Source organism: Podarcis raffonei, chromosome 5 (assembly GCF_027172205.1).
Source record: "Podarcis raffonei isolate rPodRaf1 chromosome 5, rPodRaf1.pri, whole genome shotgun sequence".
Classification (NCBI taxonomy): domain Eukaryota; kingdom Metazoa; phylum Chordata; class Lepidosauria; order Squamata; family Lacertidae; genus Podarcis; species Podarcis raffonei.
In genome coordinates this window covers 80,232,145-80,257,069 of record NC_070606.1, presented here as the reverse complement: position 1 = coordinate 80,257,069, position 24,925 = coordinate 80,232,145, and the positions used below count along the sequence as shown (strand labels likewise).

Below are 24,925 nucleotides of genomic sequence, written 5' to 3'. Positions count from 1 at the left end.
GGGTGGATTTTTTAAATTTGGCAAAATGTCAGGGGTTTTTTGGTTTTTGGTTTACAGTAACCCATGAAAAATATTCTAGTGCATTAGTCTCAGATCTAAGGCACCCAGCTAAGCTAGTCTGCAGCAGAGAATCACAACAGAGCAGCATCTTAACTAGTTACACACTGTATAAATCCCGTCTCTTGTGGCTGAACTAAAGGGATGCTGGCTCAGCTACAAGATATTGGAGGAGGAGTCTGGGAGGGCAAGAGTTAACACCCCCTGCCCTTAAGTAGAGTCCATATGTACATGTTAAACAGTTTAATAAATTGTTCTGTTCACAAAATTGTGAGCATAGTTACGTACACAAAGATGTGAACATGAGCCCAAATACTTTCATGTGGCAAGTGAGGGAGCAATATGTATTATTATGTTGTTGTTGTTGTTGTTGAACGGTTAGAACATTGCTACTAGAATATATAACAGCTTCTATAGCCTACATATGGTAGGGGTATTTAAAATTAGAGCCGTCAAAGCGATCCATAGTTAAAAGTGGAAGTTGGCAAACGTGTTCCCTTTCTTGCTCTTCAAAATATGGCAACCCTAATACTGAGTCAAACCATTGGCCCAGCTAAACTCAGTTTTGTCCACACTGGCAAAAAGAAGAAAGGCAGGTGAAAACGTTTGTATATGCAGAACTCGCAAAATTGACAGGGAGAACTGGGAACCAAACAACACACCAGTTCAGTAAAGAATGGGATAATTACAGAGCACAGTGGTACCTCGGTTTAAGAACAGTCCTGTTTACGAATGATTTGGTTTAAGAACTCTGCAAAACCGGAGGTAGTGTCTCGGTTTGAGAACTTTACCTCGGTCTAAGAATGAAATCCGAACAGTGGAAGGGCATCGGCAGCAGGAGGTCTCATTAGGGAAAGCACTCCTCACTTTAAGAACGGTATTGGTTTAAGAATGGACTTCTGGAATGGATTAAGTTCGTAAACTGAGGTACCACTGTAAACTTAATAGAACATTGTTCCCATATGAAACTTTTAACATGCTTTGACTCACTCTTGCAATATAATATGGTATAAAGAAAACAGACAATATATCTTAAGTTAATTGTTATAACAAATGCAGGTGTTGAGAAAACAAAGGACCCACGCTGAGAGAGACGGAAGTCTTAAAGGATGGAAGAACCTTATTTTATGTACAGTGGTACCTCGGGTTACATATGCTTCAGGTTACATTCGCTTCAGGTTACAAACTCCGCTAACCCAGAAATAGTGCTTCAGGCTAAGAACTTTGCTTCAGGATGAGAACAGAAATCGTGCTCTGGTGCCACGGCGGCAGCAGGAGGCCCCATTAGCTAAAGTGGTGCTTCAGGTTAAGAACAGTTTCAGCTTAAGAACGGACCTCCGGAACAAATTAAGTACTTAACCCGAGGTACCACTGTATATGTAACATTTATTTCATAGTAACATTTTACTTTTTATATAATGTACCGTATTTTTCGCTCTATAACACGCACCCGACCATAACACGCACATAGTTTTTAGAGGAGGAAAATCCATAGGCATGCCACCCGTAGGCATTCCCTCCATAACACGCACAGACATTTCCCCTTACCTTTTAGGAGGAAAAAAGTGAGTGCTATGGTGCAAAAAATACGGTATTTTTGTTAACAGATGGGTGGCATATTTTCTTTTTAATTTTGTGATGTAACATACAAATATATATATATATATATATATATATATATATATATATATATGGGGGGAGAGTTTTGTTCACACTGGCAGCATTGCCAACACCAAAACCAGGGCTTGAACCTGACACCTTCATCATGCAAAGCAGGTGCTCTAACACTGAGCTATGGTACGTCCAACAAAATGTGTGTGTGTGATTGCTTATGTAGACACTTGAAAAGTCTATTCAAAGGAGGTGTGGAAAGAGGGCATTATGTCTCCATCGGAGATATTATGGGACTTTTATAGCCAGAATCTTCCAGGGCGAGATAACAAGTCATTGCAGGCTCCTTGTTGCTGCAGATGCCACAAGAACAAGAACAAGCCCTAACATGACACTTCCTCACTTGTGGTTTGAAAACAGTAGCCAGAATCTATAGCATTGTGGTGTTAATCTAGAAGGAAAGGGCGTGTGAAGAGTCCTGAGAGTAGAATGAAGTGTGTTTTATCAAGGGACACAGATAGATGTGACACTGGTGATGGAAGATCTGTCGGTGAATTTACTGCAGTTGTTTTTAATTGAAATAGCAGCGGGGGGGGGGGGGGGAATCACACAGGGACAGTGATGGCATGCTGGTGTTTGCCCTTCTTCTCCAGGCTGTTTTCTGAATGAACATCCTGGCCCCAGCTGCTATTTGCCCCCTGGAGAAGAAAACTCAGAGGCAACCACAGGTTTTCTGAAAATCTCACACAATCTGCTCACGGACTTCCAGCTGTCAGGCCCTGTTGCACATGCAACTTTGGCTGTCATGCAAAGTGCACAGGCAGTGCTGGGCTCTGGATTTCTAGCAACAGCAGTGAAAATGAGCCCCATGGCTAGCATGGGATGTGAACCTGGATCCGAACCCAATATTGTGCATACTAGGTAGGATTGAGCCCCTTTTATTCTTGTTCCTCAAAGAGCAATCGTTCGACTTGTTTTAAAATTAGGGTTACTACAAACAGCCAGATTGATTATAACAAACAAACTTTACAAACAGACAGACAAACAAACAAAAAGAGACAGGTGGAAATCCCACCAGTTGCCACATGGACTCTCAAGGGAAATCATATAAATTCTTCTGAAATTCACTTTATGTCCATTGGGGTTGTCAAACTTAGAAGGAAATATGAGAAAACCACTGAAGATGTGAAAAGTCTATAAACTACTGTATGGAACCATACATATAAGAATAGTATGGTCAAGGGAATAAACAACTATCTGACTTTTGGAAGACATCCAAAGGCAGCCTTGTTTAGGGAAGTTTTTAATGTTTGGTGTTTCATTGTGTTTTTACTATTCTGTTGGGAGGTGCCCAGAGTGGCTGGGTGGGGTGCCCAGATGGGTGGGGTACAAATAATAAATTATTATTATTATTATTCCTGTGAAATTTGTGTGAGTTGTAGTAGCATGGATGGTTAAACTAGAACAGTGGTCCACAAACTTTTATGGCCCACCACCTTCTTGGTTCCATAAGGTCATTCCCAGTGCCCCCTACTCTATAAAAAGCATTATTCAGAATAGTGATTTGTATGGCCCAATAAAGAAGATAACACATTAAAATTCAAAACAGTAACAGTTAATTTCACATTTAACATATTTGAAATCCAATTAAAACGATTTAGCTTAATTAATTCAACCAAAGTGATGAACTTCATCCACTGATACCAGCTTTCCCCCTGCCACCCACTTGCTTCTTAGCAACCCCCCTCCCAGGTAATTCCACACCCCCAGGGGGTGGCACCACCCATTTTGGAAATGACTGAACTAGAGGAAGGCATAGAAAATGCAATTCACTTACTGCTCCTGCTGGATTATTCCAAAATATTGAGTCGTTCTGGATATGAAATTCCATATCGTTTTCCGTCGTCATGTTAAATGTTCCAACAGGCACAAAGGCAACTTCGCCATTCTCACCTTTTTGCCAGTTTAGAATGTCATATGAAGTATACACATCTCCCTTATCATCTATGTGTACGTCCTCTCCAAGAACCGAAAATGTCATTTTATTCTTCATGTAGTACATTAGCTACAAATCAGGAGACAAAAGTAAGGATGTGTCAAACTTACATCCAGACTGGATGACTGTAATACTCTGAGCAAGGGGCTGCCCTTTACAGGGGCTGAACACTTCAGCTTCTGTAAAATCCAGGCGCCAGAATTCTTGGATATGTGTGTCTGTGGGATGGGGAGGCAAGTAGGGTTTGAATCAGTGGCTCTGTGGTTACCAATTCATTTCCAGGCTCAGTATCAAATAATAGTACTAACTTCTACTGTTTTGAAAGGGATGCGGGTGGCGCTGTGGGTTAAACCACAGAGCCTAGGACTTGCCGATCAGAAGGTCAGCGGTTCCAATCCCCCGCGATGGGGTGAGCTCCCATTGCTCAGTCCCAGCTCCTGCCAACCTAGCAGTTCAAAAGCACGTCAAAGTGCAAGTAGATAAATAGGTACCGCTCCGGCGGGAAGGTAAAACAGTGTTTCTGTGCGATGCTCTGGTTCTTCAGAAGCGGCTTAGTCATGCTGGCCACATGACCCGGAAGCTGTACGCTGGCTACTTCGGCCAATAAAGCGAGATGAGCACCGCAACCCCAGAGTCGGCCACAACTGGACCTAATGGTCAGGGGTCCCTTTACCTTTACCTACTGTTTTGAAAGGTTTAGGATAAAAGTGGGGAACCTGTGACCATCCCTCTCCCCACCCCCACCCCCAAAAAAGGACAATAGCTCCCATCATGCCTAGCCACAACCCTGCTCGCATGAACTGCTGGGAATTTCAGTAAATAAATACAAAAATCAGGAAGGTATCTGTTTTTCATCCCTGGCTTCGGATCAGGTTATTGAAGTGCCCCACCCCACCCCATATGTGCACTGTGATGCCACACATTCTCAAGAGATCCTCTCTGTTCTTGGATATTTGCAGAACATTGACTAAATGTTTTCTGTCTGTATTTGGCTTCGAGACTATGTGAGTCAACTGTTTTTCAGGATGACCTGTCCTGCCAGAGCAGGGATGCACCAGCACATCCACCTGGTTCTGTTGCTACTGTTGAACAGAAAGCTGGCATTTCCCCCCACATTGCATCAAGTTTGTTGGCTACGTCCCTCTATAAATAGCTCGTTAACTATTTGCAACCTCAAGGATTAGCTACTGTGGTGGCACTCCATGGGAGCTGCTCTTGAAAACGCATTAGGAGATTAAGCTAGGGCAGGGCGGCACATGGTCCTGTATACCTGAAGGAGCGTCTCCACACCCATTGTTCAGCCCGGACACTGAGATCCAGCGCCGAGGGCCTTCTGGCAGTTCTCTCATTGCAAGAAGTGAGGTTACAGGGAACCAGACAGAGGGCCTTCTCGGTAGTGGCGCCCACCCTGTGGAACGCCCTCCCTTCAGATGTGAAGGAAATAAGCAGCTATCTTCTCTTTAAAAGACATCTGAAGGCAGCCCTGCTGGGAAGTTTTTAATATTTAATGCTGTGTTGTTTTTAACACTTGATTGGAAGCCGCCCAGAGGGGCTGGGGAAACTCAGCCAGATGGGTGGGGTATAAATAATAAATTATTATTATATTATTATTGGTGGCCATTTCAGCACTGAGGTTCCAGTTTTAAACCTCCTCCATGGCCAAAGACTGACAGAAAGCACCTTTCCCCATATGGTAAGCCCCATTAGCTAAAGTGGTACCTCAGGTTAAGAACAGTTTCAGGTTAAGAACAGACCTCCGGAACGAATTAAGTTCGTAACCAGAGGTACCACTGTATGTATGTATGCATGTATGTATGTAGAGATGAGGGATATATTCAGTTCAGTTTACAATTAAAAGTGAACCTGCCTAATTTGCACTTTCTGAAACAGTACCCAAACTGAAACACAGCCCTCTTTTGAAATTTGCATTTCTATGAATTTCACAATGTAGTTCTCCGGCCAAGTAATATGTGTACAAAAATGTATACTGTAGAGTACAGTGTGCATTAGAATGCTTCTCTTAAATTTACATTTGCAAAAATTGCTTTGCATAAATGTGTGTATTAGGGGAAAGTCACACTAAAACGCTAGTGATTTTTCACAAGGACTTTAAAAAAATATACAAACTACTACGGAAATATGAAGAATGCAACAATTCTCTTTTGTCATGCAGAACATCTTATACAGAAGGTCTTGTACAGAAGATTTTGATTCTCCTGTATCCACAACAGTTTTCTTTTGCCTGGCAGTGCACTATGGAGTGGACTGTTAAAGGTGCATCAATTCTGTTGCCTCTCTGCTTGCTTGAAGGGGGGTCCAGATTTCAGGAAGGATGGGGCTTGCAATACCAGCTAAGAGAGTTTATTTATGCTTGAAGAACAGCAGCCTACTATATGAGGCACCTGAGAACATCTCTTCCTACAATAGCATTTGAGAGAAGTCACAGCCTATGAGTCCAATGTGGATTTAAGTGGAGGGATGCAAAATTCGGGACGCGGGTGGCACTGTGAGTTAAACCACAGAGCCTAGGACTTGCTGATCAGAAGGTCGGCGGTTCAAATCCCCATGATGGGGTGAGCTCCTGTTGCTCAGTCCCTGCTCCTGCCAACCTAGCAGTTTGAAAGCACAAAGTGCAAGTAGATAAATAGGTACCACTCTGGCGGGAAGGTAAACGGCGTTCTCGTGTGCTGCTCTGGTTCACCAGAAGCAGCTTAGTCATGCTGGCCACATGACCCGGAAGCTGTACGCCGCCTCCCTTGGCCAATAAAGCGCGATGAGCGCCGCAACCCCAGAGTCGGTCACGACTGGACCTAATGGTCAGGGGTCCCTTTACCTTTACCTTTATGCAAAATTCAGTGAGATTTCTCATGCGACATGTGTCCATTGGTTTCCTGGTGCTAGAATGTCTGTGTCATCAACAACTGCTTTTCGTGAATGGCTACACTTAATAATGCTGCCTGCATTTTTCTGCATTTATTTCCTTCTGCTCTGTAACTCAGGATAATACTGACTATGTGGACTGTAGTCTACAAAAGCTTATGCTATATTAATTTAATGTTCTACAAGAGTTTTCATTGTTTTAACTGCAGCAAGTCCAAAGGCATACATCAGTTTATTCAAACAGTAGCTGCCAGTGGGTCAACTTTGGAAAACATTTGGGGGGGGGCGGTGAATTGTAAGGTTGCCCCAAAGACAATGGGGGTCAAAAGAGGGGGGCATTATATTGGTAAGAGGACCCAAAAGAATGTTATACATTTATATTATCTTAGCAAAAATTACAACAGTGGTGGACATGTGGGAATGTGGCTCAGTTCTGGGAGAAAATATTTGTCCAAATAAAAGCAATTACTGGACAAAATGTCTCTAAATGTCCAGGGCTGGGTCTCCTCAATCTTTTCAAGAGAGACAATATTAACTTACAGTCTAAACCTTTAATCAGTTATCTTCTACTAGAAGCCAGGCTCATAATAATGAGATACTAGAAGAATTTAAGGGGGTGTTTCATGGACAAATTGGTACAACAAAGTATGGCAAATAGCACTTGTGGGAAAATTAAACAATAAAATAAAATTTGCACAAGGCCTGAAGCATGAATACTACAGTGGTGCCTCGGGTTAAGAACTTAATTCGTTCTGGAGGTCCGTTCTTAACCTGAAACTGTTCTTAACCTGAAGCACCACTTTAGCTAATGGGGCCTCCCGCTGCCGCTGCGCTGCTGCTGCTGCTGCTGCACAATTTCTGTTTTCATCCTGCAGCAAATTCTTAACCTGAGGTACTATTTCTGGGTTAGCAGAGTCTGTAACCTGAAGCGTCTGTAACCTGAAGCATCTGTAACCTGAGGTACCACTGTACTTGGGGATTGAATGGCACAGCTTTATTATGTATATGGCTAAAAACATATACATAAATGCCCCTACATTATAAAAAAATTTGGTTAACTTAAACTGTTTATCGGCTTCTGTATAAATTATAGTCTGGGAATAATAACTTATGTTATTTGATTGTTCTTTTGTATGTATTGCTTAAACACCAGCTTCTGGGTTAGGATGAATTATGTTATTATGTATATGTATGTTGTTGTTATATGTCTGAAATAAATTAATAAATTGGTGCCTACCTGCCAGGGCTCAAACTCATCTATCTTGGTACAGTCAGGGCCGGATGAAAATGGTCCATGTCCCGGTTCACAGGTGCGTAATTGCTCAAGGCCATAAGCAACAGCATATACAGCCTTGTAGACATTATAAGTTATCCTAAGTTCTGAAACATCCAGGTAAGTATTGTTAAGTTCTGCAAGATTCTCCTTTCCTGTGCACAAAACATCCGAAGCAAAATTGACTCTGTTCTCATGGCCAGTTACATTTTTTCTGTTGTCTGTATTATATGATATGTTGGCATTCGGCCAAGTGCAGTTGAACGCAGACTGCCAAAATTCAATTGCCATGTCATCCTCAGGATCTTCACCTGGACGTACGTCGAGAAGAAATTCTTTGAGGCCTGGTATGTCACCCTTTCGTACACCAAAACCAATAGCCCCACCAAGGAGGGGGAAATATTCAGGCCTAGCTATTAAGGCTGATGTGACCCATGCTTCACTTGCTATCCAGGTTTTACTGCTGATGTTGCTAACCATCATCTCTTCCAGTAAAGGATGGAAGTCAATATCAGATGAGTAGACCACAATTACCGTAGCAGTGCTGTTTTTTATAGTTTCAACAACTTTTTTAAGCTTTTCCCTGGAGTAAATTTTGGGGATTGTTTCTGAGAAAGCAATACAGGTATAGGTGTTCTCCACTTTTTCTTTAAAAGCTTTGACGCCGTATTTGCCATAATCGTCGTCAGCTGCTATTGTGCCTATCCATCTCCAGCCAAAATGGTGAACTAAGTCTGCCATTCCCTTAGACTGTACAGCGTCGCTTGGAATAGTGCGAAGATAGGTAGGGAACTGGTACTTATCAGTGAGAAGTAAAGAAGAGGAGGCGTAGCCAACCTAAAAGAAAAAGAGAGAAGAACAAGCAAGGTTGAGGCAAATGTTGCTGTCCCATGCGCTACTGTTTTCTCTCAGCCGTTTGCTACTAGTGGACATCTCTGTTGACTGAGAGCAATGGAGGCTAACAGGAGGGACTACAGTTCATTAGTAGAATGTGATTTGCATGCAAGATATGTCAAGTGCAGTTCACGTCATCTCCAGTTTAAAGGACATCAGGAGCAGATTATGGGAAATACCTCTGCCTTAGACCCTGGAGTATCATTGCCAGTCAGAGTAGACAACACTGATCTAAATGGACAAATAGTGTTCTCTTCCTATCACCAAGTGGCTAAGGCCCAGGAACTGAAGGAGCAGCAGAAAGGTCAGTAAGAGGCGGGCAGGGGTAAGGGAAACTAACATACATGTATTATCCAAGTCTAGGAGGGCACTGGGAAGACAGAGCCAAAGAAGGGCCAAAGAAACAGCAGGGTGATGGGAAATAATCCCACACTTCAAGTAGCTGGTTCTTGTTGAAACGAAGGAGTATGGACAGAAGAAGACTGATTTTGCTAGGATCTGTCAGGATGCCATCTAGCTTCCTTTAGACAGACACTTTGATTCAGATTCTTGCCTGTAATCAACACTGCCTCCAGAATTATCTTAACCAGGTCCTACTTCCAAAAGTTGGCCTTGTCCCTCCTTATGAGATTTTTCACCAGTGCTCCAACCTGACTTTGATCCCTGAAACTAATATTTTCTAACTTTATGTTAACAATTACAGACGACAGGGGAACTCCTGGTACGGGGGGGGGGGGGTAATAGCTTTGATGCACAGGAAACTGAGGTGGTGCTATATAAACCTTCTAAAGGGCAAGAAACTACAAGAAGGGAAGCAGCTCAAGGGAATGACTCATGGTTTCAATTGTCCCAATACTAATGCACAGAGTATGGGAAACAAGCAAGAAGAATTTTAATCTTAATACAGGATGGCAAATCTGACTTAACAGACATTACTAAAACCTGGTAGGGTGAGACTCATGATTGTAATGTAGAAATTGAGGGGTATAACCTGTTCAAAAGGAATAGACAAAACAGTAAGAGAGGAGGAGTATTATATTTTATGAAGAGATCCATGACCTGGAGCTTGGAAAGCAGATTGAGAGCATATGGGCAAAAATTGTAGGAGAGATAAACAACAGTGAACTTACTCTGGGTGTCTAATACAGACCTCCAAGCCAGAGTGAAGACTTGGATGATGCCTTCCTAGGGCAGACTACCAAATCTTCAAAAGGAGAGATATACTATTTATGGGAGACTTCAACTCCTCCAGTATCTATTGAAACAAACTCTGCCAAGAATGTAAGGTCCAACAAATTCCTCCATTGCCTCACTGACAATTTCATTTCCCAGAAAGTGGAAGGAGCAACAAGAGGATCATCTATCTTGGGTCTAGTTCTCACCAACGGGGAGGAACTGATCGACAAAGTGAAAGTACTGGGAACCTTGGGAGGAAGTGATCATGTCCTCCTGGGTTTCATTGTACACAGGCAAGGGAAAGATGAGTGTAGTCACACATGCACTCTGGACTTTAAGAAGACTGATTTCAAAAAGCTTAAGGAAATACTGGGTGAGATTCCATGGTCAGAAATACTCAAAGAGAGGGGAGTCCAATATGGATGGGATTTTCTTAAACTTTCTACTGAAGGCACAAATACATATGGTTCCAACAAGAAATTGAAGTGGGAGGCATCTAAAGAAACCAATGTGGCTGCAAAAAGAGCTTACAGATGAGCTGAGATTTAAGAAGGGCATGTATAAGAAATGCAAAAAAAGAGGAAAATATGAAGGAAAATGATACAACAGTTGCAGGAAGGTCAAGTGGGCCACAGCTCAGGCCTGCAAAAGAGATTTTTCCACAAAACAGTTCATAATAGCAAAGCAAATTCGAACTCAAAAGAAGAAAGCATTACTTCAACTCTTTTATAGAGGGATGAGACTTGCTCCTCTGTACTTGTTTGTTTATAGTAGTCATGATTTTTGTAACTCAAGCTCAGAATGTACCGGCTCGTATTTCATAGTATTTGTATGGACTTTGCTAAGGATGTCGAATTGCAAAAATCTGCCACCCCATTCCTTGCAGAATGCAGCATGCATCGTGCAGACTGTTGCCACATGGGTTGAGAACTGACCAACCCATTCACCCTCAAGCCAAGGCTCAGCCATGGGCAATTTAGAGAAATGGACCAATGAGCTAGAATGGAAGGCAAGGTAAAGAAGCTGGAGAAGCAGGACTTGCTGGCAGTTCTAATACATTGCTATTTTCCATATAACACCTTTCAAAACTTCCAGAGAGAGGGAATGTGGTTTGTTCTGGAGAATAAAGACTCCATTCCTGGCTCTGCTGCTCATGTTTTCTGTATATGAAGGATTGGGAGATTGTGGCCTTCCAGATGTTGTTGGACTCAAACTCCCAACATCCCTTACCATCAACCATGCTTACTGTGGCTGAAGGGCATTGCAATCCTGGAAAGCCATAATTTCCCCTTCCCTACAACATGTCCTTCTGATGTCAGAAGAGGACCTTCTGTTGGTTTTTTACAGTAAAAACATTATAGTGGCGGGAAACCCTGAGAGCCACATTTCCTTCTGCACAGCCTTCCAGGGGCCACATGTTGGGCAGGGCCACAGGCCACAGTCAGTAGAGCAACAAATACAATTTTTACCTTGGTACAATAGGCTAGTTTCTACACACTCACACATCCCTCTCTGTCCTCCATCAGAGAAGCAAGAAGCATGACCAGAGTTCAAGGACAGTCCAGCCAGGAAGAAATACGCAAGGAAGGTAAAAAGCAAAGCCAGTGGTAAGTGTGGCCTGGGACAGGGGGTGTGGCCTGGAGAGAGTCCCAAGTGCCAGATATAGAGACCTAGAGGGAGGCATTCAGCCCCTGGGCCTGAGGTTCTGCACCCCTGCTTTCCAGGATTCATGATACCTGAGGGAAATAGTAAAGCCCAAGGATTCTTGAGGATGCAATGGAAAGAGTCGATCCACCAGCTCCAACGACTGCTGCTAGAGGAGCACCGGTGCTGCATCGGAACACAGGGGTTGTTTCATTCTGCCCAGTGAGGAAAGCCAAGGAGTTCTCAACCGTCTTGGACATTGTATAGCATGTGTCGTAGATCTGGTAACCCAGCTTGATGCCTGGCAGAAGATCCTCATCCTTGTTTATGACGTTTATGGCGTGTATCATGGCTTTGACCCAGCGGTAACCCCGGAAATTAAACCTGCAAAGAAGAAGAATATGAAGGCATGCAGGACTTTCTCTAAAAGAAAAGAAAAATACTAAAAAGAAAGCTGCATCCTCCACATTTACCAGAGGTTGTTCATACTGGTGAGTACTGCGGTAGAAGAAGCAAGCTCCACAAATGGGGCCAGAATGGGGTGAGGTGGAAGAAGCCTCCCCATAAGTAATTGCCCACTCCCATTGCTGAACCCCATGGTTACTTCAAGGATAAGCACTTTCTGCATACAAATTGTAGCAAATCACTGAATCATGAGCTCCAGGGATGGGGAACTATGGCCTTCAGGATGTTGTTGAACTACAACACGCAACATCTCAGGCCATTGGACAAGCTGGCTAGGGCTCATAGGTGTTGGAGTCCATCCCTGCTATGCTGGCACTTAAAACCAGGCTGAAATCCTAAGCATCCTTACTTGGAAGTTCACTTCATCAAAATCAAGACAACTCATTTAAGAGAAAGTATCTTTATAGAGGGACGCGGGTGGCGCTGTGGTCTAAACCACAGAGCCTAGGGCTTGCCGATAAGAAGGTCGGCGGTTCGACTCCCCGCGACGGGGTGAGCTCCCGTTGCTCGGTCCCTGCTCCTGCCCACCTAGCAGTTCAAAAGCATGTCAAAGTGCAAGTAGATAAATAGGTACTGCTCCGGCGGGAAGGTAAACGGTGTTTCTGTGTGCTGGTTCGCCAGAAGCAGTTTAGTCATGCTGGCCACATGATCGCTGTCTGTGGACAAACGTCGGTTCCCTCACCCAGTAAAGCGAGATGAGCACCACAACCCCAGAGTTGTCTGCGACTGGACTTAACGGTCAGGGGTCCCTTTACCTTTTATATTTATAGAATAGGAGCATTAATGTGAAATACAGTACACTGATTTCTCTACTCCATAAATCTAATCAACTAAACCCAATCAACTAAAATTCATTTAACCAAATGATAGTCCTATTTCTCAGCATGTAGTAAAGTAAGCCAGGACTATTGCTCCATGTTGCAGATGTGTGCTGAGGCCAGGCTTTAACCATTGAGACCTTGCTCATGCCTAGTTCTAACCACTACATTACACCAGCTCTCACCTGCATCTTTAGGTTTCTTCATGCTGGTGCATAGAGTCTATGCCATAGACACACTGCACCTTTAAAGCCTATTCAAAGCCTGTTCTTTCTCTCAAAGAATTCTGGGCCCTGTAGTTTAACCCCACCCCAGTTACAATTCCCTAAGCCTTAACAAAGTACAGTTACCAGAATTCTTTGAGAAAAAGAATGTGCTTTAAAGGTATAGTGCAATTCTTCCCAAATTTGGGCGGGGGGGCACTGTCTCCTTGGTTCCATAAATTCACCCCCAGTGACCCCCTAGCCTATAAAAAGCATTATTCTGAATAGCAGTTCGCACAACCCACTAAGGAAGATAATAACATAATAATATTCCAACAATAGGTAAAGGCTAAAGGGACCCCTGACCATTAGGTCCAGTCGTGATCGACTCTGGGGTTGCAGCACTCCTCTCGCTTTATTGACCGAGGGAGCCGGTGTACAGCTTCCGGGTCATGTTGCCAGCATGACTAAGCCGCTTCTGGCGAACCAGAGCAGTGCACAGAAACGCTGTTTACCTTCCCGCCGGAGCGGTACCTATTTATCTACTTGTACTTTGACATGCTTTCGAACTGCTAGGTTGGCAGGAGCAGGGACCGAGCAACGGGAGCTCACCCCGTCACGGGGATTTGAACTGCCGACCTTCTGATCTGCAAGTCCTAGGCTCTGTGGTTTAACCCACAGTGCCACCCGCGTTGCACATTTATTCCAATGAAAAGTATTGAGTTTAATTAATTCAACAACATTGATGAACTTGGTCCAGCAATACCAGCTTTTTAAAATCTGGGAAACTTTGGGAACCGCTGGGAAACTTTGGGAACCGCTGATATAAGCACATACATTGCCCTAATGTAAAAAAGAAGAAGCTGGCAGAGTTTTCTATTTGATTAGCTCCACCCTCAACTGCATGTGCTTTTTCTTCCTGTGCCTGATGGGCTTTTGCTTGAACCCTCTGCAAGCTTATAAAAGATGGTTTCTGTTTTTTGTAGGTGGGTGTATTAGTTCTAGTTTTTGAAATAGTATGACTTGTTCAGGGCCAAGAGTAAACAACATCAAACTTCCTTTATTACCCCCCTATTCTCTAGATTGACATCATTTGGGGAAACTCAGGGAAAATATAACGCTTCCATTATGCTCCAGGCCTTGCGTAAAGAGGCTTTCAGGCTGTAATAGAGGGAGGGTTTTTAATAGAGAGTTTTTAATAGAGAGGGGATTGTCGGGTTTTTGTATGAGAATGTACAACACAGTTCTCATACACCAGAGTCACATTCACACCATAAATTTGATGAGAAACAGTCAAGGCTTCCACAAAAGGATCCTGGCACCTGAAGTTTGTTAAGGGTGCTGAGAGTTTTTATGAGATCCCCATTCACCTCAAAGAGCTGCAATTCCCAGAGCTCCCTGGGAAGAGGGATTGATTGTTATACCACTCTGGGAATGTGGCCTAAAGGGGTGAAGGAGATCATCCAGATCCATTTTACCTCCCTGTTTCATTTACAGAACCAAAGAATTTGAAGTGTAGGTGGGCTCCCACAAAGCAAGACACAGTGATAACAGCAAGAACATTTATTGAACTAACAGAATGGGACCACAGGGCAAAGCAACTGTTGATCTACATTTCTGGAGGCCTGGGCCACTCCCACTCACAATGTGATTGGCTGTCTAAACTGCCAAGCTGTGAATCATAACTAAGAGTTTAAGGGCCAATGGGAGAGGCCCAAATCCTATAATGTTCTGTGATTGGATATCATGTATTGAATCAGAACACAGGGGCTCAGAATTGTTAGTCCAGACTCAAGTTCAGGCAAACACAGACTACTGAGTAAATAACAGAATTGTAGAGTGGGAAGGGACCACGAGGGTCATCTAGGCCAACCCCTTGCAATGCCGGAATCTTTTGCCCTACATGGGGCTGGACCCCATGATCCTGAGATTAAGAGTCTCGTGCTCTACCAACTGATCTCCATGTAATCTTGGAATACCAATACTTGTGAGATGTAGAATGTCTTGCCAAGTGAGATGTGTCAGGTCTAGGGATAGAGGAGAAATTCAGTTTTGTATTTTAATGTGAACCTATCTAATTTGCAATTCCCAAAATATTATGTGTACTGAAACACAGCTATCCTGTGTTTCACACCTTGCTAAATTTTGCGGTGTGGTACGCCAACAAAACAGCAGGTATGAAAATGCATGTTTTAGGAGAATGTTTGCATAAAAATAAGGGGCGTGGGTGGCGCTGTGGGTTAAACCACAGAGCCTAGGACTTGCCGATCAGAAGGTTGGCAGTTTGAATCCCTGCAACGGGGTGAGCTCCCATTGTCTCGTTCCAGCTTCTGCCAACCTAGCAATTCGAAAGCACGTCAAAGGGCAAGTAGATAAATAGGAACCGCTCCGGCGGGAAGGTAAATGGCGTTTCCGTGCGCTGCTCTGGTTTGCCAGAGGCGGCTTAGTCATGCTGGCCACATGACCTGGAAGCTGTATGCCTGCTCCCTCGGCCAATAAAGTGAGATGAGCGCCGCAACCCCAGAGTCGGCCACGACCGGACCTAATGGTCAGGGGTCCCTTTACCTTTACTATGCATAAAAATGCGTATGTTAGTAGAAATGTATTATATTGACGGGATCTGGCAAATATGTGTATAGTAGGCAGAACTGTATCCCTGTATCCAAAATTAGGAGAAATTAGGAGAACCTGGGACTTTCTGAAAGCAAAGCAGATCCTCTGCCACTGATCTATTGCCCTTCCCCTGAGCCCTAAAAAAATGCTTGGAAGGAACCAAGGAGTGGATTTTTATGTGACAGGAGTTTGTGTTTGATTCTAGGAATGACTATCACAAATTCCTGAGCTTGAGTATGAGTGAGTTCATCTGACTGAATCACTGTTTCTACCTGGTTCTGGCAGGTGGACCTTAGAATTCTAGTAAAAAACCCAACAACATAGAGTAGTATGACCCACTGAAAGTAATGACCATGTCCAAGATAGCTCTACTCTGACTAAAACATAGCCAAATACCATCCATAGATTCCATAGGACTGATGTCTCCCTTTCTGTCCCTGTGCTAAGGCTTCCATAATAGTACTGTTTAAATACCCTCTACCTATTGTTTAGCAGCTAAAGAATTCCCAGAAGAGAGCAAGAAGCGAATCTACGACTCTCTTCCAGTTTACATAGCAGCTGGTAGAAAGGTCAGCTATATCCCTGCTTTGTATTCAGAGTGCAAACCCCACGATCTGGCAATGCATTCCAGTACGTGGTATTACTCCCAGTGAGATGGCTGCGATTCCTAACAATCATTGATGCCAGGTACTTTATTGTAACAGAAACCACAGTGAATTCTTTTGTCACTTGCCAGCATTCACCCTGGACCAATAAAAACAAGAGAGAGAGAGAGAGAGAGAGAGAGAGAGAGAGAGAGAGGAGAAATACTTTCCCCAATTAAGTCTCAAAGGATTGGTGGAAAGTGGCTTGTTAAAATAAAGCTTGCCAGCTTCAGAAAAGAAAAACATTTATTGGATTAATTGTATCACTTACAGTAAGTACTTATACACTCTTGTTTTGGTTATTTCCCCTCTTTCTTTCACATTATTTTTTCACTGAAAACATATTATTTATGTTTTCCCTGAAAACGTGTGTGTGTGTGTTGTGTGTGTGTGTTAACTATAGAGCAGGTGGGAGAATGTAGCATTGCCTGTACAACTCCCCTGCCAATATCTTCTCTCACATGCACTGCAGATATTGAGATATACACACACACACCAATTCACTCCCCACAAAGGGCACGTGAAGTTTTAAAGCTTCCCTTAAGCCTTTAATATTTCTAACATCACCGTTTTTCTTGTAACTATTTTTCAATGCCGTATCTCTACCTTCTAATCCATTCCCTCATGGAACTAATCAGTGATTACAATTAATTAAATGAGCTTTATTTGAAACAGCTGCTCAGAAATCCATTGGCACCAGGAGGGCTGGGCTGGTGCGGAAACTCAGTTTGCAAAGCTAAGCAAATGCTGGTAACTAAAATGTCCACATTTTTGCAGGAACTCCTTCCTCCAGTACCAGCCATTATGGTGGTGGGGTAAAGGAGAAATTCAATGTAAACCTAACAAATTCGTACTTTCCGAAACAATATTCATACCAAAACACAACTATTATTCAAAATTCACACTTCCCTGAATTTTGCAGTGCAGTTCTCCAGTAAAGTCCTGTATAGGAGTAACATTTGAGAACAGCATGCAAAAAAATACATTACAGAGGGGAAATTGTGATGCAAAAATCTGCATATGAAAAAAGAGATAGAGACAGAACCCAGGGTTGTGGATTCGAGCCCCATGTTGGGCAAAAGAGGGAGTTGGACTAGATGACCCTCATGGTTCCTTTCTAACTCTACAATTCAATGAATCTACAGTGGTACCTGGGTTTAAGAACAGTCCAGTTTAAGAATGATTTGGTTTACAAACTCCACAAAACCGGAAATAGTATCGTGGTTTGAGAACTTTACCTCAGTCTAAGAATGGAATCCAAATGGTGGAAGGGCACCAGCAGCAGGAGGCCTCGTTAGGGAAACCATGCCTCAGTTTAAGAATGGTTTCAGTTTAAGAATGGACTTCCAGTGTGGTGTAGTGGTTAAGAGCGGTAGTCACCTAATCTGGGGAACCGGGTTCGTGTCTCCGCTCCTCCACATGCAGCTGCTGGGTGACCTTGGGCCAGTCATACTTCTTTGAAGTCTCTCAGCCCCACTTACCTCACAGAGTGTTTGTTGTGGGGGAGGAAGGGAAAGGAGATTGTTAGCCGCTTTGAGACTCCTGAAGGGGAGTGAAAGGCAGGATATCAAATCCAAACTCTTCTTCTTCTTCTTCCGGAATGGATTAAGTTCGTAAACTGAAGTACCACTGTATAGTTCTATGGCACTGAGAAAGAACTGAGAAGCAAGAGCCAGAGCAAACAAAGATGCTACCCCCTGGCTGTTCTTTATAACTTCCACCACTTACCGTATTTTTTGCTCTATAAGACTCACTTTTTCCCTCCTAAAAAGTAAGGGGAAATGTGTGTGTGTCTTCTGGAGCGAATGCAGGCTGCGCAGCTTCCCAGAAGCCAGAACAGCAAGAGGGATCACTGCTTTTGCTACGCAGTGGTCCCTCTTGCTGTTCTGGCTTCTGGGATTCAGAATATTTTTTTTCTTGTTTTCCTCCTCCGAAAACTAGGTGTGTCTTGTGGTCTGGTGTGTCTTATAGAGTGAAAAATACGGTCATTTATTTTGTATGGCTTGCTTGGGCTGCATTTGATCCTAATGCTGGCTTGGTGCACCAGTTTTGCTGTTCACTGAAAGTTAAAGCTCTAAATAGCCTTGGACCCTAGGGCATTATGAATTGTCTTTAACACCTCTGTGATTAAGTCCCTCTTCTGACTAGAGCAGGGGTCAGCAACCTTTTTCAGCTGTGGGCCAGTCCACTGTCCCTCAGACCATGTGGGGGGCCGGACTATATTGGGGGGGGGATGAACGAATTCCTATGCACCACAAATAACCCAGAGATGCATTTTAAATAAAAGAACACATTCTACTCATGTAAAAACACGCTGATTCCCAGACAGTCCGCGGGCCAGATTGAGAAGGCGATTGGGCCACATCCGGCCCCCAGGCCTTAGGTTGTCTGCCCCTGGATTAGAGGATAGTGGGGCAACTTTTTCCAGGTAAGTGATGCTAGCAGATTGTGCTTGTAAGAAATGAGTTAATATCTGATTGATTGCCCTTTTTGCCACAAGCAGAAGAAAAAACAACACCAAACTTGGTTAAGAGACAGCATTATCCATTACACATAATTATAGAACCTCATGGCAATAAATAAATACAGTTCATATTATAGATAAATGTGATGGATAGGTAAATGTGTGGGGGGTATTGTTTTGTTTTTGTTTTAACTACAGTGGTACCTTGGTTCTTGAACAGCTTAGTTGTCAAAGAAATCGGCTCCCAAACACTGCAAACCCAGAAGTAAGTGTTCCGGTTTGCAAACGTTTTTTGGAAGCAGAACGTCTGACACGACTTCTGCTTGAGTGCAGAAAATTCCTGCAGCCGTGCCTTAGTTTTTGAACTGTTTCGGGAGTGGGACGGACTCCCGGAATGGATTAGGTTTGAGAACCAAGATGTTTGTTGTTTAGTCGTTTAGTCGTGTCCGACTCCTCGTTACCACTGTATTTATTTTGTGCTTTTATTTTGTGTTTTTATCTTGTGAACTGCCCTGAGATCTTCGGATGAAGGGTAGTATATAAATTTAAACACCAACAACAACAGCAGCAGCTATAGCCCTCTGCTGTTTTGTTGCTACAGATTCAGACTGGGAGATTACACATATACAAAGTGCATATATAAAATAATAATAATAATAATAATAATAATAATAATAATAATAATAATAATAATTTATTATTTATACCCCGCCCATCTGGCTGGGCCTCCCCAGCCACTCTGGGCGGCTTCCATAAAAACCAAAAATACAGTAAAATATCACACGTTAAAAACTTCCCTGAATAGGGCTGCCTTAAGATGTCTTCTGAATGTCAGGTAGTTGTTTATCTCTTTGACATCTGCTGGAAGGGCGTTCCACAGGGCGGGCGCCACTACCGAGAAGGCCCTCTGCCTGGTTCCCTGTAGCTTTGCTTCTCGCAATGAGGGAACCGCCAGAAGGCCCTCGGCGCTGGACCTCAGCGTCCGGGCAGAATGATGGGGGTGGAGACGCTCCTTCAGGTATACTGGACTGAGGCCGTTTAGGGCTTTAAAGGTCAGCACCAACACTTTGAATTGTGCTCGGAAACGTACTGGGAGCCAATGTAGGTCTTTCAAAACCGGTGTTACATGGTCTCGGCGGCCGCCCCCAGTCACCAGTCTAGCTGCTGCATTCTGGATTAGTTGTAGTTTCCGAGTCACCTTCAAAGGTAGCCCCACGTAGAGCGCATTGCAGTAGTCCAAGCGGGAGATAACCAGAGCATGCACCACTCTGGCGAGACAGTCTGCAGGCAGATAGGGTCTCAGCCTACGTACCAGATGGAGCTGGTAAACAGCTGCCCTGGACACAGATTTGACCTGTGCCTCCATGGACAGCTGTGAGTCCAAAATGACTCCCAGGCTGCGCACCTGGTCCTTCAGGGGCACAGTTACCCCATTCAGGACCAGGGAATCCTCCACACCTGCCCGCCTCCTGTCCCCCAAAAACAGTACTTCTGTCTTGTCAGGATTCAACCTCAATCTGTTAGCCGCCATCCATCCTCCAACCGCCTCCAGACACTCACACAGGACCTTCACCGCCCTCACTGGTTCTGATTTAAAAGAGAGGTAGAGCTGGGTATCATCCGCATACTGATGAACACCCAGCCCAAACCTCCTGATGATCTCTCCCAGCGGCTGCATGTAAATGTTGAAAAGCATGGGGGAGAGGACAGAACCCTGAGGCACCCCACAAGTGAGAGCCCAGGGGTCTGAACACTCATCCCCCCCACCACTTTCTGAACACGGCCCAGGAGGAAGGAGCGGAACCACTGTATGACAGTGCCCCCAGCTCCCAGCCCCTCAAGACGGTCCAGAAGGATGTTATGGTCGATGGTATCAAACGCCGCTGAGAGATCCAGCAGAACTAGGAAACAGCTCTCACCTTTGTCCCTAGCCCGCTGGAGATCATCAACCAGTGCGACCAAGGCAGTTTCAGTCCCATGATGAGGCCTGAATCCCGACTGGAAGGGATCCAAATGGTCCGCTTCTTCCAGGCGTGCCTGGAGTTGTTCGGCAACTGCTCGCTCAATCACCTTGCCCAAGAATGGAAGATTTGAGACTGGGCGATAGTTGGCCATCGTGGCCGCATCTAAAGATGGTTTTTTAAGAAGCGGTTTAATAACCGCCTCTTTCAGCGGGTCTGGGAAGGCTCCCTCACGGAGGGAAGCATTCACCACCCCACGAAGCCCATCGCCCAGTCCTTCCTGGCTAGCTTTTATAAGCCAGGATGGGCAAGGATCCAGGAGACAGGTGGTTGGTTTCACTCGTCCAAGCAGCCTGTCCACATCCTCAGAGGTAACAGATTGGAATTGATCCCACTCAACTTGACTAGACAGAACTCTAGCACTCTCCCGCCCCGGCCCTGCTCCCACGGTGGAGTCTACTTCTTCCCGAATCTGAGCGATTTTATCTGCAAAAAACTTTGCAAAATCATTGCAGGAGAACATGTGGCCCGTACTGGGCCCCAATGTTGCAGGTGGTTCCGCTAAATTGTGAACCACCTGAAAAAGTCTCCTGCTGCTGTTTTCTGCATTACATCTACTACATATTTTTAAAAGTTTGTTTTGTTTGCTACGCATTTGCATGCCTCTTAAGTTATCATAACCAGATTTGTTTTTCAGATCAAGGAGCTGGTTCTCATCTATGTTTGGATACATTTGGGTGCCATTTTGAATCAAGATGGCTGACGGAACCTTTCAAAACGGTACTAATTTGAACCTCTGATTTAAAAAAGCCACATTGGTGGGGGGCGAGGGCAGGCGTTCCTAGAATTCCCAAGCAGCGCCATGCACAGGGCTGTTAGCATATAATAACAGACAGAATGGAATCTGAATGAGATGGGGAAACGCTGATGTGGCAGAATGGATGGTAGACTCCCTGCCAATTAGAATTCATCAGGGAGAAAGTTTCCATTCCAGCTTTCCCTACACTGTCTCAGTGCTCTATTTGGCATATAGAAACCATTTTGTCATATAAGCATGACATAAATGAATGAATGAATAAATGAATGAACAATTTGCATGGAGTTCTTTAAGGTTGGGGAGGGCCATTCCAAAATGCCTATTTTTCCCCAAGTGGTGTAATCCTTTCTACCCACTCAGCACTGTACCTCCTCATTCCACTCCAGGGACAGACTCCAGCTAAATGAATTCATTGTCAGGGACTGGCTGGACAAGGAGGAGTGGTGGGAGGCCCCAGCCAGGGACCCCCAAGGGAAATCCCAGAGGAGGAAGGCTCAGAACCCAGGGATTGGTGGCGAGACACTGAGGAGAGGTCAGAGGGAGGGGATTGGGAGAGGGTGCTAGATACCAAAGGGCAACAGTGACAAGAATTGCACATGATACATGGCATGTGATGCTTGTGTGACATCACACACATCCGCCACATGCCAGGCCCCCTCAATCTTGGGGGACAACACGGCGCCTCAGCCTACCATGGAGGAAGCTTCTCCTAATGTCCAGACAGAATCTGCTTTCTTGTTAGTTCTATATCCTCTGGAGAATGCTTGCTGCACCATCTGATATCCCTGCTGCTATGTGAAGACATGGTCACTCTTGCAGCAGTAATAATAATAATAATAATTAATAATACCAATTTGAGGACCCTCCGGCACGTAAGAAGAAGAGATGGCTGGACCAGACTAGTGGCCCATCTAATCTAGTTTCCTGTTCCCACAGTGGGCAACCAGATGCCTGTGGGAATTCTGCAAGCAGGATCTGAGCACACGAGCACAACAGCATGCTCTCCCAAATCTCCTCCAGAGGGTCAGGGTGACCCCCAGAACAGTGCACAGGGGAAGAGAGGGGTGATTGTTTCATCAGGCAAGCATAAATGCTTGCGCTAATGGAGCCATATCCTTAGTGCTATGGCAAATCCAACCCAGCAATCTTTATTTAACAATAGCCCTCATCCCTGGAACCTGTATCCAAGGTAGCATGAGAGAAGCATTGCTGCTTATAGTGTGAACCCTCATCCTACTGTAGGTTCTGTCCTCAGCAATGATGGCTCAATGCTTTGGTGGTCAAGATGCCCTCAATGGGCTCTGCTCCATGAGTTCAGCCCACCTCTCTCCTGCCCCAGAGGGCAGGACTGAAAGCAAATGGGTGGAAACTGCAGGGAAGCAAGTTATGGCAAAACAACATCCTAACAGAGAGATGTGTTTGACAGCGGAACAGTCTCCCTCGGGAGGTGGTGGGCTCTGCTTCGCTGGTATTTACCGAAGCAAAGGATGGGTGGCCATCCCTTTGGTATGCTGCCAACCAAGCAGGAAAACCACTTCAGATAAACTGCCTCCTGACGCTTGGCCGTTGCTCGTAGTTTATAACTTCAAAATGCCTTCCATATCTGATTAGGAGCATGGGATGCTGTTTTGCAATGAGTCAGCTCAATGAGTCTAGCAAACTTGGGTCTCCAGCTGTCTGTGGACTACCATTCCCATCATCCATGACCACTGGTCCTGCTAGCTAGGGATGATCGGAGTTGTAGTCCAAAAACACCCAAGTTTGGGAAACCCTGATCTAGCATCAGCTCTCCAGGTTTTTAGGCAGGAAATCTCTCCTAGCCCTCCCTGGAGATGACTGGGGATTGAACCTGGAACCTTCTGCATGCAAAACAAGATGCTCTACCTCTGAGCACCGGCCCTTTCCAACAGAGGTGACGGCAGGACAAAAGAAGCAAATGCCTACACACCTGAGCATCGATACCTATATTATATATCCCCTTTCGGCCTCTGATGCACTTATTGTCTGCCCCCAGCTTAGGATATTGAGAAAGCCTTTGCCCAGCTCTCACCATGAATAACAACACACACACCCTTGCCTTGCCACAGTTGTTTTTTCAAGCAAGGGAAATGCTGCCACTCCATAGCAGAGCATCTATTTCATGTGGTCCCAGCTTCCATCCCCAGCATCTCCCAGCTAGGCTCTGGGAGAAAATCCCTTTGTGGAACCTTACAGAGTTCCTGCCAGTCAACTCTGAGCTCGATGCACCGACGCTTCTGACTCTGTATACAGCAAAAACTCTCTGGAGGACTAGAGAAGAGGAGGAAGCAGCTTACCCCTCACATTTTGGCGAATTGGGTGGTGTGCTGGTCGGATCTTCTTCCAGGATGGTCCTGAAATGCATAGGGAACATCCCTCCGATTACGTGCATGGCATCCTCCGCGTTCACGTAGCCACGCAGATCAAACTTCCCAAGCAGCCGGCACTCTTCTTCTCCCTCCTCCCCAGCTGTGTCGTCTTCCTCGCCTCGGGTGGGCTCAAACACGTACAAGGCCTGCATCAGCAGCCCTGTGAGCAGCCAGAACTTTGCACGGGCCATTTTAACTCTGAGCCGTTGGAAGGAAATAATTGCTGTTTCCAAAAAAAAGAGCAGAGGGTTTTTATGAGGCTCTCGCGTGTTGACTGTTCGCCCGCCTATGAAGGAGAACGACTGGTCCCATGAGGATCCACACAGGCGGATTCTCTTTGCTGCGACAGCTGCCAAGGCACAACCTCGTCTATGAAGTACTGGAAGGATAGGAAAGGTTGTTGTGGTTTTTATTACTACTATTTTTAAAAGAACTGCTCCTTCCCCCACTAATAAAAATGGAGTGACCCACATCTTTTCATGCATTTCCCTTCTCTCATACTGATGCCATTATTTCCCATCTTTTGCTTAGATCTTTAGCGCAGGTGCCTGCGTACAAGGATAAATAAACAACGAAGATTTAAGAATCATTGCTGGATCAGACATAGGCTACATTCACGCCACAGTTTTAAAGCACTATGGTGCCACTTTAAACAGTCATGGCTTCCCCCAAACATTCCTGGGGGAAAGTGTGGGAACCACAACGCTTGTCCATGCCAACGGATACCGTAACACATTAGGGCATGGGGTAGGAAAACTAAGTTCTGCGGGCCAGATCAGGCCAAATAGCCTTCTGGATCCGGCCCACGGACGGTCCGGAATCACCATGTGGATCGCCAGCATGCATGTTCTTTCCCTCTTCCTCACACAGCGATGGCGGTGCCACCTCCTCCCTCCCTCCTCTTGGCTTCTCCCCGCCCTACCTAGAGGAGGAAGGGGACTGGGCTTTGTTGGTGCCAGCAGCAGCAGCACTCAAGTAGCCGCCATTTTAAACAGCCCCTTTCGCACGCCGCTCATCGTCCC

At 44.9% G+C, this 24,925-nt stretch overlaps 1 protein-coding gene across 1 annotated transcript in view; it reads right to left on the bottom strand.

The window, feature by feature from the left end:
• LOC128414687 (vomeronasal type-2 receptor 1-like) overlaps nt 1-24,492 on the bottom strand; it is a 29,795-nt gene extending 5,303 nt beyond the window's left edge. Inside the window, exons 1-4 of the mRNA XM_053390336.1 lie at nt 23,832-24,492; nt 11,624-11,915; nt 7,782-8,654; nt 3,506-3,733 (exon numbers count right to left, since the gene is read on the bottom strand). Coding sequence (XP_053246311.1) covers nt 3,506-3,733; nt 7,782-8,654; nt 11,624-11,915; nt 23,832-24,388 — 1,950 coding nt within the window. The 5' untranslated portion in view covers nt 24,389-24,492. The remainder of the gene's footprint in view (nt 1-3,505; nt 3,734-7,781; nt 8,655-11,623; nt 11,916-23,831) is intronic.
• Nucleotides 24,493-24,925: the final 433 nt, after the last annotated feature.